General features: G+C 28.2%; 1 protein-coding gene and 2 long non-coding RNA genes across 7 annotated transcripts in view; 2 read left to right on the top strand and 1 right to left on the bottom strand.

Annotated features, from left to right (window-relative positions):
* On the top strand, positions 1–5,764 carry LOC139425209 (uncharacterized). The gene is made up of 2 exons (XR_011636481.1): positions 1–519; positions 5,080–5,764. It is a non-coding gene; the product is annotated as an uncharacterized lncRNA (long non-coding RNA).
* The window catches only part of LOC107440285 (transforming growth factor beta regulator 1), a 43,990-nt gene that overhangs the window by 24,839 nt on the left and 2,389 nt on the right, over positions 1–16,762 (top strand). For both annotated transcript variants that reach the window (XM_016053164.4, XM_016053163.4), the window contains exon 8: positions 16,181–16,388. In XM_016053164.4, the coding sequence (XP_015908650.2) occupies positions 16,181–16,388 (208 nt within the window). The remainder of the gene's footprint in view (positions 1–16,180; positions 16,389–16,762) is intronic.
* The window catches only part of LOC107440286 (uncharacterized), a 23,031-nt gene continuing 9,788 nt past the window's right edge, over positions 3,520–16,762 (bottom strand). For all 4 annotated transcript variants that reach the window (XR_001583621.3, XR_006225647.2, XR_011636479.1 and 1 more), the window contains one exon: positions 3,520–4,910. This is a non-coding gene — a long non-coding RNA (uncharacterized lncRNA). The remainder of the gene's footprint in view (positions 4,911–16,762) is intronic.

Here is a 16,762-nt window from a genome sequence, read left to right on the forward strand (position 1 = left end):
TTTATCTTCATAATTTGTGCTTGAAATGTTGTGTTCTGCCTTATTGAGTTCATTTCTTTAATATAATTGCGTTTGTATCTTGCACAATACAGCCAATTCTGATTGTTGTATCATGAAATTATAGTTTCATCTATCCCTCTTAATGGATATCTATTTAACCAGATTTCCAAAAGAAAAATTGCCTGCCAAAATGTTTTTAAAAAGTTAACTTTTCTCAACATTTTACAACTTAGTTGATCCAAAGATGTCAAAGCTAAAGACACTCAACGGATTCTAAATGTTGATAAGGATATCCAGCAAGAATCTGATCTTCAGTCATTAGGAAAATAACCAACGTGGTTCAAATTAAGGACAATGTCACATCCATGTAGATAGAGTAAAAGTTATGAAACCCTATGGTGAATGAAAGCAACTGAAGCATTTCTCCATTGATGTGATGCTTCTAAAAAATGGCATAACTTTACAATGAGTTTTCGATTCAAAGTTCCAGCAAAAGAAGCTTTCGAATTTCTTTTAATGGTATGTAATTTTAAATTTTATGCAATACATTTTGCATCTGTTACATTTTTAATTCCCTTATAAAATTTGAGTCTACTGTTAAGTAGACAGTGTTCTATATCGAAGTTAATACAGTTGAATGCACAAAAAGAGAAAAGACCTCCAAACATTGATTTTAACTCTGCTAGGGTGAAAGACTGGTCTTTATGTTTCATTTAGTATCGAATTGTATTAATAAAAAAAATAAGAAAGTTGAATATCATGAAAAATTTGAAGTATGCAGTCTCTTTTTCAATATGCATCAGCTGTTCAATGCAGTTGATAAAATAAAGTACGATGCACTCTCTCAATAATGAACTAAATCGAAGATTTTTCATCATAAAATATAAGTTAAGAGAATCACTACGTAGGAATTGAAAATGAGTAAAAGACTGTTTTTAATGTATGCCTCCAAGCAAAGAACTTTATAAATGCTTAAGGTATAAAAATCTTAATAAATTGGAAAGCTACTGAAGAGAGAAAGTCAGCGGATGAAGAAAAACTCACTCTGATAAAGAAGTCTAAATCATGTGAAATATAAGATAAATGTAAGAACTAATTAGAAGTAATATTGAATTGTTATTTCTAATTACTTTAGAAATAATGAAAATCTCCTTCTTTAACTTAAAAATATTTCCATAAACTACTCTACAACAATATTGAGGTGACAAAACCATTATGTGAATATTCTATTCCCATTTTAGTAGACATGGTAGTCTATGTGAAGAACAATAGGAGTTACTCTCTTACCATGTAGAGAATTTTTTCTTTCTTCAAAATAACAGTAGTCTGAGTCTTTTCAGAATACTATTATTGTGTTCTGTTAATTTTCAGGAACAGCTTTTTTTTTCTTGATTGTAACATTTTAAATCTTCATTCTTTTCATTTTTTAGTTAATTAGTGTCAAAGCTTTACTAAGCTTTAATGCAAATCTTGAGAGAAAAAGAAAGATTGTGGCTTGATAATCTCTCACGTAGATGAGTTTGAAGTAACAACTTTACATTAAATGTTATAAACATAACATATCTTAATATTTTAAGTCTTCTCATACTTTTATTAATGTGAAATTGAATGTGGTCGGTCAAAAATGATGTACAATATCTAATCTGCGAAAAGATATGTTAGATATGTCTAGATTGACCTAAAAATACTGACTTGCAGTGCAGCTGATCCAATTTTAACACTAAAAAATTTTACTCTGTATGATTTAATGAAATTTCACTTTATAATTGCACTTTTTGTCTTTTCTTCCTCTGTATAAAATCCTGTTTTTATAATCGTTTCAAATTATAAACAATTAATTATTTATAAAAATGTGTCGGTTGAGCAATTCTAAATGCAAATTGTTGTTCACATCAGTTAAATAAGTATCCATCTTTGCGAAGTGTTGGTTGATACATGAAATGTTCTTGCACATCAGATATAAATTTCTGAAATTTGAACTTTCCATAAGGTAAGGTAGCTTAAGATATTGCGTCCAAGTTGCAAAATTAGAATTATTTAAATTTTATTAACAGAAAAAAAATCAAATTTCTCTCACATTGTACATAATTTAAATTTAAAATCACTGAATAAGAGAAACAAAATTACAATAAATTGTTTGTGCATTTACTTGCCTGATTTTCCTTCAGTTATTTTCTCTGAATTGAATTAAAGTTATCAGACTAACAAACTTCTCAAACTCTGTAACAAAAAAGTAAATGATTAAATATAAATCCCTTATCAAAGAAATGTAGAAGATAGAATATTATCTTTTAAATGTAAGGTTACTTGAACAAATTTGATCAGAAACTTTTTTATAGAGCAAGGCTACTCCAAGTTGAATAATGGGGGGGGTCAATAGTTAGTGATTTAATACTTACGGTCAGTTTTCAAATGTTTCACCTGATGACATGACTTGGTCTTTTTAAAACCATAAATATACATTTTTTTAAAAACCATAAAAATACATTTTCTGCCTTACAGAATGTTAACAGAAAGGAGATGTTTTTCAATACTTAAAAATAATTTTAGTTTAAAAATTTTTAAATCAAATGTATAGTATTGATATAAAAATTATACTTATTAAAATTCATTTAATTTTTTACTCTTATTTTGAACCTAGTTGGTTTCCCGCATTGTAATATTGAGTTATTAAATTTGTACAAAATCTACCGAATTTTTTTATTTAAAATTATCACAATAGTATTATACATACCTCATTTAAAAAAATGTATAAAGTAATATGCAACACATTTAAATTGGCTATTTTGCTGTTATCAGATTAGATACAATCATATGGCTAGAAATATTTTGTAATAATTCCACTTTTTAATTACTTTGTTTTTTTCTTTTTGTATTGGGACATCAAATTTTATTAAAAATGAAGGTAAAAATTAAATTCTTCATAAAGCTTTGGATAATCAATATATATTTTTTTTCAACCTATGGCAGTCACTAAAATTTTGGTCATCAGTCAACAATCAGCCCAATATAGTAAAAATAATAAAAATCTCAAGAGGTATTATCATTAACATTATATGGATAACATTTAAGGACAATAGGGCATACATTAAGGTGCTCTCCGTCATGGACATGCCATGGTCGTAAAGAGGGTTGTCAGAGTCGTAAGAGTGTCAGATATCTACCTGTCCTATTCTATACACATTACTCTGCAAGTAGTCCTGACCCATGGCCATTGCTCTAGTCAAAACGCTCAAAATTCTTGTCAGCTTGTTCAAAAGAAAGCTAAGCCTTCTCTTCGTATGGCCTAAAATAATTAAGATTTAATATAGAAAAATATGCTGCAACTGAGAATCGGATTGCATCTATCTAATAAATAATAACTAGGGAGAAAAAAACGATACTTGCTGGCACCAGTTCTACTCAAGAACTTGAAAATGAGTTTGCTATTTGTTTTAATGTAAAACATTTTTTTTAATTAGATGGTGAAGTTAATTTGAATAAATTCAAAAATTATTTTTAAAAAATAGAATTTGTAAATTATTTTACATTTAAAAATCTTATTTATTTTTGCATATGTTTAGTGAGATACATCTGCACCTGAAAGAAATATCTGATATGATTAACATTAAGAAACAAAAACACAAAAATTTTGCAACTGAAATAATTTAACACATTTTTTAAGAATGAAGTAAATAATGTGCATTTCAAACAAACTTCCAAAGTAAATAATTTTAAAAGATATTATAAGATTAAAATATGTTTAAAGCTTCATTAGAATGGTCCTTAGTAGTAAACAGCATTTAGCTTTTCTGACCCATTAAACTTTTATTTCTAAATCCTAAGACAAAAATTTATCATATTCCTAAGACTTCTAATATCACGCAACTAATTCTAATAAATTAATTATCGCAAAGAGTCATTTATTGAAACGCTAACCTTTGGGGATTTATAAAGAGGTGTAAAAATACAAAATGATTAAATCTCTAACATGCTGAAACAAGCTTAAAATATAAATAAATATAGCTATGATAGTACATGTGTTAATATTTGACTGAATTTTATCTGCAATTATCATGCTTTAAGATAAGCCTTGAATTGTGTGAATTTGTAGACTCATGTGATCGTGCATTAAAAATATATTTTAAATCTGAAGTATGTAGAACTGAAGCTTTGCCTTAAATTATTTTCGATGTAGCTTCTTTATTGATGTTTTAAACTTCATACCAATGAGCCTGGAATGTAAAAGCTTACAAAGCTGGCCACATTGCCACCATTCATTTATTAGTTGATCATGCAGTTGGAACCTTAATCAAAGAATATCTATTGGGGAGAAAGGGTAGCTTCCATTGTAACAAGCCCGTATCCCTAGGTTTGGTATGGTTTCTGTGTATAAAGGAAAAATAATATTTAGGGACATAGCAGCAGAGGACCTTGGAAACAGGTGTTTGCACCCTCTAATCCACCACTGGGGTTGAGAGGGAGAAGAAAAGTTTCCCCTTTTGTTATTGTTGGTTAATGGTTAGTTCTGCATTTTTACACTAATGATAAACAGTACTGCACTATCAATTAAGATATTTCTTTAAAAATACTTTTATATCATCCACGTTGATTGAATCTGCTAACATATTTTAGAATAAAATAGTGGGAGGCAGCGTGCTCACCCACACATGTAGTTGTCCAACAACCGGTTCACAGCTGGCTAACTTCCGGACTGCCACTTGTCTTCTTATGCACATGTGATGCATCTTAATACATATGATGCTCTGCTAAATCTAAGTATATTACTCACGCTGTAAGATGTTTTTCTGGTACAGCATACTGCACCAAGCAGTTCCCCGCGTTAGTTATGCACTCGAAGAACTGGACTCCTTCTCATTTCTATATTTTTCCATGTCCCTCTTGGTTTTCATCATTAATAAGCTGAACACCTATGCAAAGATAAAAAGAATTAAGGCTTAATTTATATTTACTGCTATTTGTGTTTATCCCTGGAAATGAAATGTTACATAACAGCTCAGTATAAATTGAAATGCATTGTGTCTCTTAATATAAGGAAAATTTGTAGCAGGAATTAAAAAAACATGAACTATCTTTTAGAATGAAACTGACCCACTGTTGTATTATAAGAGAATGAAGAAAAATCTCCATACATTTAGCCTGGTGTCAATGGAGCATGATATGTCTATCACATCACACAACCATAGCAAAGCATCGAGCTCCATTCTTAAGGCTCTTTGTAATGTCCCTGGCAGGAATGCCACGTCATTTTGACTCTGGTAAGACGGCGAGGAGAGCGACTGAGCTGGTATCCCTCTCTCCGAACTTCCACACCAAAGGACAGCCACAACAGATGTAACGTGTTCCTTGCTGTATACACACTGGTTGTTTTGTAGGCTGTCAGGATGAAACTCATTACCCTAGTTTTCCAACCAGTGGTGTGAACGACACCTTAACTGACTGTGTCATCAGAGCACCGTATAATGCCTAATGTGTGAGATATACTTTATTGATACAGTAGTGAGTGAGTCGAGTACAGTTAAGTTTCTAAAAAGTATCTATACTGAAAATTACACAAGTACTCATAAGAATCGAATAAACATATGACTATATGACCTTCATATTGTGGGTTGTGTAATTGATCTTTACATGCCATATTACCTAACAGTGTTCATCAATATTTCTTTCATTGTAATTCTGTTAACTAGAGAAATAATAGCCTGAAATATGTAAGAAATGTAGAAAATTTTAGAATATTGTACAGAATAAATATAATAATTTGAAATGCGTAAGATACTTAATACATTCTTGAGGGCCTAGTACAAAATGTTTGCTTACTGTTTGAAAACACAGCATTGGATGAAAAAGTCATACATGGTTTCAGTACAAGTGATTGAGCTGTTATCTGATACTGCAGGAACGTGATAAAAAAAATAACAATATCAGGCTGAAAAGTCAAGTTTTGCCACTCTGTATTGTTCATCAGAAAACATATAGCATTATTGAAAAGATATTGGTACAATAACAAAATATTCCAATAAATTACAGTTTTATAAATTATAGTTGTATGAAGGTTATCTATAAATGTCATTTAGCTATGTTAAAAAGTATAGTCATTCAATAATTGAGATGCAGACATTTAAAAAATGATGTGTCAGTAAGTATGTCTCTAAGATATGTTCAAACATTTTCAGATTACAATTTAGAACAGCCATCACAATGACGCAGGGTAGATATCAAAAAGATCAAGTACAAGATGACTCTTCATCCATAGTCTATATCAAATGATGTGTTCATAAGTTCATGTGTATTGAACATATAAACAATCCGTAGTACTTGATATCTTGCATTATTTAACAAATTACTGATCATCATAACATACTAAGGATTTTTCAATGCAGAAAGAAATAGACTACCTTTGAACATAGACCTACCCTATTTTCAGAATTTTTGATTTGAAAAATATTGCTAGCTTGTTCCTTACTATATTAGAAAGTTAAAACGGGTAATTTTGTTACCAAAACAAATAATTGAAGTTATTGATTAAAATTTGTTCACTCACATCCAATAGGTAATAATTCCATTGTTCTATTTTAAGTTTTATGGATACCATGTTTAGTATTAAATTTGTCAATAATTGTGCTTGTACATTCTTTGTTAATTATTATTTACTGAAAATAACACTAATATAACTTTGTGAAAATAACAATAAAACTGGGAATAACTATGCGAAATGAAGTATGGGATATTACAATAGAGCTGATGATCCAGCAACCCGATAGACTAAACAGTGAATGGATACTCAATGTCATCTATAGATATGTTACATTTTTTGAAAGAGAATATTCTATAACTATATCTGTGTAAAAAGTCTGAAAACAATGAGTAAAAGATGGTATTGCTTAATCTTATTCTTCGACCTTGTTTTACTACAATGTTTTGTATTTTAAGATGTCTAGGTTATAAGCAATATTTTAAAATTATTTTTATACAATTAGTTTTAGTTACCTATCTTAATAATTAAACTAAAATTTTATTTCAATAATTTATTAATTATTCCATTATTTTTAAAATGTTAAGTTCACTTATTAATGCAACCATTATCATCATTATTTAGATGATTAGAAAAAACAATTTCATCAATTCCTATGTACTCTTGTAAAATTTAAAAAATATAATTATGCTGGTTAATGAAGAAGAAAAAAAAAGGAGTTTCATACATAAAGAATAAGGAAGTTGCTTTCATTATCTTATGTTTTTATAGAACAATAAGTATGAATCACTTTTGTATTCTAATTGTATTAATTAAATACAATGAGATTTTGCTATAAAAATGTATCAATTAAAGCTACGCGAGAACAATTAAAAATATTTCAAAGCATACAGTTGTTTTAATGTAGTGAACAATTATGATTGCCTTTCTCTGTTAAGCTCAGGGAACAATCCTTGTACTGTGTTTTCTCAAGCAAGCTCTTAACAATTTTTTATTTCTATTTTTACTTTCTAATTTTATAAATATATTATCTTATTTGTATAATTGAACACTTTTGTGGTAACTGCAAGGTTTCACTAATTTAATAAATTCACTTCATTGATCGTTTTATTTTTGAAAGAAAAAATCACTGATTTAAATCTTACAAGTAAAAACAATGACATAAATATTCTGCCATGTATTTTTAAAAAAAATTTAAGTAGTAATAACAAAGATAGTCTTTTTAAAGTTGAGGTTATAGTGAAGGACAGAATCAGGAACACATATTCTGTGCGATAGTACATGGCTTCTCAGCTATAAGTGATTACCCAGCCTCTTTAGACTATATCACTATATGATNTTCGTAAGCACAGCCTTACATCTTTTGACTAAAAGTTATCACCCAGCCTTAATAGACTAGATTGCTTTATGAAGTCTCACATCGTCACAAAGTAAAAAAATTATAGCAAATATTTTATGGAAGTTTATAGTGAAAAATACTAAGTTAAGTGATAAAAATATGTAGATTTGACATGTAAGGTGTGTCTAAAAAATTTGATAGGGAAATCCTCTTCTGGAGAATCAAGTGAAGCATGCACCATATATATTGTTGTATGAGTCGACCTATTTTTGAATATGTGACAGCAAATCTCTGATGAAGTAAACTCCTGAAAAAACAAAAATTTCTAAAATAACAAAACGTGAAAAAATTAAGTAGACAAAATTGTCTTAAGTAAAAAAATACTTCACATCTAAAATGAACACAAAAACATGAAACTTTTGCGCTGCTCTTATAGACATCATGTATCAAATGAAACGAGACAAATTACAAAATATAATTTCAAATATTATTGTAACATCTTTTAAAAAGTGTGGAATTTCAAATTCTTTAGAAGAGGGTAAAACAGTTTTTTTTGCAGGACATGAGGATAGTGTAGCATCTATTGCAGACAGATCTGTACAACAACATTGCTGACAATATTTATTCTGACACAGATCGTGTTCTGGAATCTTTAAATTTGTAGCTTTATGGTATGTTTTAAAAGCTTTCATTGTGTTATATTTCTTGAAATACTCTTGAATAAATCACCTTAAATGCTCTTAATTTTTTTTCTAAGCATATAATTTAAAGTATTATTTCTAAAATTAAACTTTACATGTTAAGAAAACTTGATGAGAAAAAATTCAAAATTAATTATATATTGCATATTAAAAATAAATTTGAAATAGATAAATTGATATAGAGTTATTCATATCTATCTCATTGTTTATAATGCATTGATATTTCCCAATCAACGAATGTCTGAATTTTGCCAGTGTATAAGTTGACCCCCTGATTTTTGTAAAATTTTAAGAGTTTGAAAAGTCTACTTATATATACGATAAGTTACGTCTCCAAAAAGTCTAAAAGGGTGTAACAAGAAAGTGAGACAACACACATTTTGGTTAAAATAAAAACATTGAAAGTCTGCAGATCTATTTTTGTGTTGCTTGTTTTTATATCTTTTTAATTAAGATAAGTACACATATAATCATTTTTATGCTTGTAAATGCTATTAAAACACATAGTTAAACAATAAAAGTTGAAATATGATATTTAACATGTGTTTTATTTCAAGCTATTATCTTTATGTAATATAATGTGACAAAAGGAGGTAGGGGTACAGTAGCAAAGGATGGGTCAATAATATCAAAAAAAAGTATAACATCTTTTACAATGAAACCTAATCCAAATCTTTGTGAATGATGGTGATAACAACATCCTGCAATTTCAAATTTCTCTATTGCCCCTTGGTTATCTCAAGCGTCGATTGTCACATTTGTTGAGTAACTTTTGAGAAATTATATTTGGGAAAAAGAACTACATCTAGATCATTGACTCCTTTTCCCTTGAAAATGTTTATATCATTCTGCAATGCATTTTCTGCTCTAGATATCTGTCTTACCCCTATACCAATTTTGTATGAGGTTTAGAGGCTGTTTTAACAAATTTTCGACAAAACTTCATGCTTATAAATTGCTTTTTCAATTTTATGCTAGTTTTCATTCTATGATTGCCTATAGCAGACTAATATATATTGCTTTATGCAGTCTCTCCATAGTGCTCTCCTTTTGGATTCTCGTGGCCATTTTTAATTCTCAAACTTTTTGTAGATCCTGTTATTTATGTAACTTTTATGGCACATCTTGTACTATGCGTCTTTCCCGTATTCAGAATTTGTATTATAAATTTTATTTTATTATTTTTTGATTGATACAAAAAAAAGCATTTCATTTAAACTTTTTTGATACAATTTAGTTATTCAAATTTATATTTTATGCATACATATGTTTCCTAAAATAATCTAATAATTTAAAAACATTTAATACTTGCTTGATGTTTATTCAATTTAGAAAGAAAAAATATCAGATTTTTTTAACACTTTAACTAGCAATGTAGGGTGGTTGCCTTTTCTGAAACTGTATTACATTTGTTAAACATTTTAAATATAAAACCAGTCACATACATTTATTTAGCAATATAGTGATAAAGATGTTACAATGCTGTTAGGGGCCATTCAAAAAGTACGTACATCCCAAAGGGGGGGAGGGGATTTGCTATTCTGTACGGTTTTGTACGATGGGGAGGTATTATACAAAGTACTTACATTATAAGCATACACCAAATTTAAATTTGACTTTTTCCTACACACTCCTTAAATAAATATTTAATTTTATTTAAAACATAATTATTTTAATTTTTATGAAAAAGGAGGGGGTTAAACCTTAGGTAAGAAAGGGGATAGGGGGTTTAAATTTCTCCATTTTTGTGTACATACTTTTTGAATGGCCCCTTAAGCAAGATTCGTAAAAATCACATGAATACATATTGTGGTTCTAAAAAGTTATAATAATTTGTAGTAATTTTTATTTTGTAGTAATTTTTATTTTGTACTGTACTCAAATAAGCTGCAAATTCATAAGCTATGCTGTTTGTGTCCCAATTATGGCAGAAGGGTCAAAACAGTGCCTGTACGAATTAAAATATATTGAAATGAACATTCAATGCTATGATCTCCATTCAGTTTTATGCTAAAAATTATATCAATTTCTAACTTTCAAGAATTCTAATAATTGCTAATATTAAATATTACAGGTTGATTGAATTGAATAACATTTAAACTTTACCATACTAATTTTTATATCAATTCAGGTGTTTGTGATACATGCTAATGTGATGTGCTTATGCTTCATGTTAGCATTAACACACAGATTGCAATTTACAATATTTAGCATAATTTATTTAAAGAAATAAACATAAAAAAGCATTTTTGCAATTATATTCTTAACATCAATAACAGATTAAATAAAATAAAAAGTACTATATACAATATAGATAATACTTTTAAAGTATATATAATAATGTAAAACCTATTAAAATATTTTTTTAAATGAAAAAGCCACATTTGGCCTGGACTACAAGAAAAAAAGGTATCTAATGAAACTTAAGAGAAATTGAATATTCTGTTTGAAAGATAAATTTCTTTCCAAAAGAAAAGAATATCATTATTTTAAGTATTAAACTGAAAATAAAATTTTTTTGCAGATCTTGCAAATATTCACCTATTCAAAAGTTTGTACACTATTAGAAAACACTTTTTGAATGTTACTTCACGTGTTTCATTGCAATTTCTATAATTTCACTCAAAATAGATTATAGTTTAACACTTCACTAAATTGGTTAATCCATCTATGATTTTATGAAGTTATCAACCACTGACACAAAAACTTTTTTTTTTCCTCAGAAGATAACTTTTTCATGTAGATCAATATAATCCCAGAAGCAAAAATTATGTCGAATGATCTGCAACAATACTTTAATAATTGGGTATCTTTAAAAATAAACAACTTCCACTAGATAAAATAATTTTATTTAGCCATCTGAAATTCCAAAAAAATAATTAAGGAACCTTTATTAATTTAATTTCAAATTACGTATAAATGCCTTTACAACAAAACAAAAAGTATTCTACCAGCATTTAAAAATTACATCGTAACTTGAATATAAGCTGTCGTGAACAAAACCATTCTGCTACATTGTTGCAGTTTTCATTCTCTGCTTTTGCACTGCAAAGAACTGCAACACCGTAGGTAAGGGTGTATAAGTCAAGGTTTTAAACTCCTAAAATTTTATAAAAATCAGGGGCTCTACTCATACACTGGTAATAAAAGCGGACAATCGTTGATCCTGAAATATCTATGCATTATAAACAATGAGATATGAATAACTCTGAATCGAATTACCACTTTCAAAAACTATTTTTAATATGTTATATACAATTAATTTTGGCAATATTCTGTCATCAAATTTTTCTTCTGTACTAAGTTTTTTTTTAGAAACAATACTTTAAATTATGTTCAGAAAAAAAGTTAGAATAGCTAAAGTTAAGATAATTTATTGTAGAGTATTTCAAAAAATAAAACACAATGATAACATTTAAGATAGACCATAAAACTACAAATTAAATTAATTAAAAAATTAATTATTGAATTAAAGATTCCAGAACATTTATGCAGGATTCAATAATGTTGGCAGTATCATCTAGTGCATCCCTAATCCCATCACAGGGATTCTATATCATCCTCATCTGCAGTGTCTCACAAAAAAGAGTCTTCAATCCCATCCTAAGAACTCGAAATTACACATTTGTTTAAAAGATTTTACAATAACATTCGAATCCACATTTTACAACAAATCTATCATTTGACGTCTATAAGAGATGTTTCTGATGTGAAATATTTTTAATTTTAAAAATTTTTATGTTTGGTTTTTTTCAGCAGTTGACTTTTGCCCCGACATGCCAGAAATTTGCTATCTTGCTATCAAAAATAGAGTGTCAATTTATACACTGGGATATCAGTATTATAATGAACTTAGATCCAATATTATCCAAAGTTAATTGTCTGGGCACCTATTGTTTACCTAATACTCAAAAACTTTTATGTTAGTAATGAAAGGTGAAATGAACAGTGACTGTTGTCGTCTACAGTAGTTGTATGGCTTTAGCGAAAATTCTTTTAACGTTCAACAACTTTTATTTATTGCTTATATTTTGTGAGCTTCATATAACACCTGTAAAGTCTCAGTAAGTTATTTTCATAAAAAAAACATAAAACACAATGTTTATATTACCCTTTGATAATGTGAAATTTCAAATTCTGATGACAGAAAAATTCTGTCCACATTAAAATACCAGCAACATTTATTTGTGATGACTATATTTACAATTTGCCCTCCACTTAAATAAAATTATCAAAGACTAACAGAAAATATCTTGATGCTAACTCATTGATTCAGTTTTCACGTTACTCCACCAGGAAAAGCGTAATTTTTGTTGTTGTCTTTTGTTGTTGCAAGTAGTGCAGAGGAATGAAATAGCACCAAAGGCTTCCGAAGCAGTCCTGGCACTGTCGAAGATCTTCAGTAAATAGAGTAGCTGCTAGTCTGTGGGGTTTAGAAGGACAATTAAAAATATGACCAGGAGAAAGTTGAGTTTCAGGACAGTGAGGGCAAGTATTGTCCATCAGGGGATATTTTCATTCCTTTAGAGTGTCCTGTGCCTAGTCTGGCTATGGTAGTTGAAATTACGCAATTGCAATTAAGTTCTTCTTGGATGGAATTGCATCAGTAAGGATTAGACTATTGGAAAGTTGAGGGGAGTTTCAGGCTTCTTTGGCTAGGTTATCAGTCTGCTCATTGCTGACGACGTCTATGTGAAGTGACAATGTCTACGTCCATTGCAAAGTGTATGCTCTTTGGGCTGCAACTATTCTCTTCTGTTTACAAGGGCAATTATTTCTTGGGGCACATATAGTTTGAAGAAATTTTTCCAGCAGGAATACTTCATGTTCGCCGTTTGGGTACAAGAAATAGATTCCAGCAATGCCTTTACCAAGGACAGAGTCAGAGGATCCATCTGTATAAGCAATTACTTAGTAATTTTCAAAGTGTATTTAAATCGAAATTTGTATTATAAGTATTGTATAAAACTTCAATGAACAGAGGAGTGGTTACAAAGTAAGTTCAGTATTATTAACAAACTCGTGTAAAATAAAGATGAATATTTTAAATTGAAGGGTTTCAAAGTTATTGTAGTAATGTAAAAAAAGGGGGGAAACACATTAAAGATTCAAAAAATTCTCCAAAAAAAAAATTTTTTTTTAAGAAAATTTACACTGAAGTTATATTTTCAGTGATTTTTTGAGTACCTAATTTGAGCCATTAATATTATTGCATTTTTAAAAATAATTCCATTACTGTATTATTTCTTCTTGCGGATTATCAATCATTGTTTATTGATGTAAAAAAAAAAAAATTAAAACTAGTTATGTAACATTTCAGTTAAGCTTCATTGTTAAATAAACTTTTCTTTCTATATAAACAATCTTTATTTATAGCCTTAAAATTACATAAGAAACATAGTTTGATTTGATCATTAATCCTGACAAATATGTACACAACACCATGACAATTTAGATTAGAGATTAAATGGTGTAAATCATTTGACCTTCGCACTATACTCCCCTATCATGTGTGGACTTTTATTGCTCTATAATCATCAAATATGTACACCTTAGAAGATTTCATGAGACGTGACTATTTACTTTTAGTGATTATTGATAATCAGACTTTTAATCATGTGTGTGACTAAGACTCTTCCCGTTCTAACTCCCAAATTAAATCATGAACTCTAAACTTAGACTTATTTTAATGTTTTTATTTTGAACCTATGTTTAACTTTTATCTTAGTAATTTCAGATTTACTATTTTAGCTTTTGATTTTAATTTAGTACTTTTAATAGTTTGTTTATAATGATATTTTATTTAATCCACATTTATTTAATTTTATTCTTACTTTATGATTTTTAAATTTTAATTACCTGTATTCATATATTATATGTTTTGTATGGCATGCATTTTTTTCTTTTCTTTTTGTATCTTTTTCCGTCTATCCCATATTAAGGATACCATAGTATTTAATGCTTATCTTAATCACTTAGCCTTCACCTCACCATGAGGAATTCAATATTTTATCTGCTCACTCAAAAGTGACCAAATCACTTAAAAGTGACCAACATTTAGCATCAATATATGTTTTCCAGTTAGGAAGCAGGGAACAGTAAATTAATAAGATTATATTACAATTTATGTAGAACTGATTAATCTGTGGCAAATTTATATTTGAAACTAATCCAATCAATTAAAAATATCAGTTAAAAAACCAAACATCTCATATAATTAGTCAATTATTTACTGCTTATCTTACTTTTCCCGTTTTATTACATCAATTCAAACAGTGCAGGGACTGAAAGGCACAAAAACTTTTTGTTAATTTAAATATTTCAAAAAGAAACACAAAGACAATTGCTGTTATAGTCTTTTTTTTTTCATTCAATGAAAAGTAAAAGGTTAATAATTTTCTGTACATTATAAAACAGGCAAAGAATTCATTTATATTAAAATGAAATTGAGCATAATAACAAATAATTAAAACATGCATTTACATTCTATGAATATAAAAAATTCACAATGTATCTAGAAATTCCCTTCATTTACTTATGTTTGTATTTAAAATTTAAAACTGCCCAATTAAGATATATGCTTTACATTTTGTAAATAATCATTTCAGTAATTTAATCACTATGCAATTTATAAGGCAGAAAAAAAGACTAAAATACTCATTCTCAAAAACCATCTCTTTTATTAATCTTGTTGCAACAATCAAGCATATACTACTATGTCTTATTCTTGTATAAATAAGTATTCATTCTGAAGAAACCTATTTATTTATACCTGGACAAATTTTTTTTCATGAAAAAACAAATGTGGGGATGGGTTTTATTTTAAAATTTGAAGGTTTTGGCGATTCTTGACTTCGTATTGGCGATTGTCCTCAGATTTGTTGCACAACCTTAAACAGAACTTAACCTTACCTTTAGAACAACCTTAACAGAACCTGGTAAAAATTACTACTGATTGGTCCAAAAATAGCTCTCTAATAATTTATACTAATAATGGACTATATTTAACACATTTATACTAATTCTTTAACAAACATAATAAGTAAATTTTTGTTCGCCATTGCAGAAAAAGAAGAGAGAAATCATATGCTCTTCTTTTTCAACAGTAATAATTCTAAGAATAAAACTGTTACAAAAAAGGAAAGGTGCTGAGGGCTGAACCGTCATTCAATACTGAACAATAGCATCCTAAATTTATTAAAATAAAATTTCTCTTATAAACAATGAAAAACACAAAATAATAATGCAAATTTATTTATTTCATTTTAAAAGATACTAAACATTGGTTTATTTTTTCTATTTCATCTTTCTTCATTAAAAAAATTAAAGTTGCACAATCATTAAAATCTCTCACCATCATAAAAAATACATTATCAAATATATGTAGGTATATTTGATAAATATATGTAAAAATATTCTAGATTAATGTCATATGACATGACAAAAACCAGCCTGTCAAAATACTGTGCAAAATTAAGTTGATAAAAAAGTTTTCAAAAAAATATAAATGTAAGCTCATTGAAGAAGTTACTTTAATTAGTTTGTCCATATTGAAACACTCCTTTATATATAAAAAATACATTACTTTTTAAAAAGTTGACTATGTAAATATATTTATTTATAAAAAGTTAATTCAAATAAGTAAACTATGAAATTAAAATTTTATAGCCAATGCATCACAGCCTGCTGTGTCAAATATTAAAACTGAACCATTAGTAGTGAGTCACCATGATGGGCATATGACTTCAGAAGAAATTGAAAGACACTTAGAAGCAAAACTAGAAGCCAAGCAAGCACATCTCAGAGATTTAATACCTGAAAAAACACCTTTAACTGTACCTGTAGAAATGTTTAGCAATGAACCTGTACTGGAGTGGTAAGTGTGCAATTTAATTTCTATTATCCACTAAAGGAACTTTTTTTCCCTACAATCAATTAGCACTATTAATATTGTGAAATTAAGAAATATTGTTACAAAATATTTTTGCATTTTATCAATGCAATTACACTGATGCATTAAAGTATATGACTTATTTTGCAAAAATAAATTTTGTAATTTTTTGAAATTGGTAGTAATATATATAAAACATGCATAGCAATTGAATCGAAGCTAGATAATTAGATGACAACAAGGATACCAACTTGTTCCACATAGCAAATTTTTTCTAATTGTAGCAACATTTATGTTTTATTAGAGAATTCATTGTATAAGAAATTTGATTTGAAGTGACTGTGTTCATCACTACACTA

The sequence above is a fragment of the Parasteatoda tepidariorum genome, chromosome 3, assembly GCF_043381705.1.
Source record: "Parasteatoda tepidariorum isolate YZ-2023 chromosome 3, CAS_Ptep_4.0, whole genome shotgun sequence".
Taxonomy (NCBI): domain Eukaryota; kingdom Metazoa; phylum Arthropoda; class Arachnida; order Araneae; family Theridiidae; genus Parasteatoda; species Parasteatoda tepidariorum.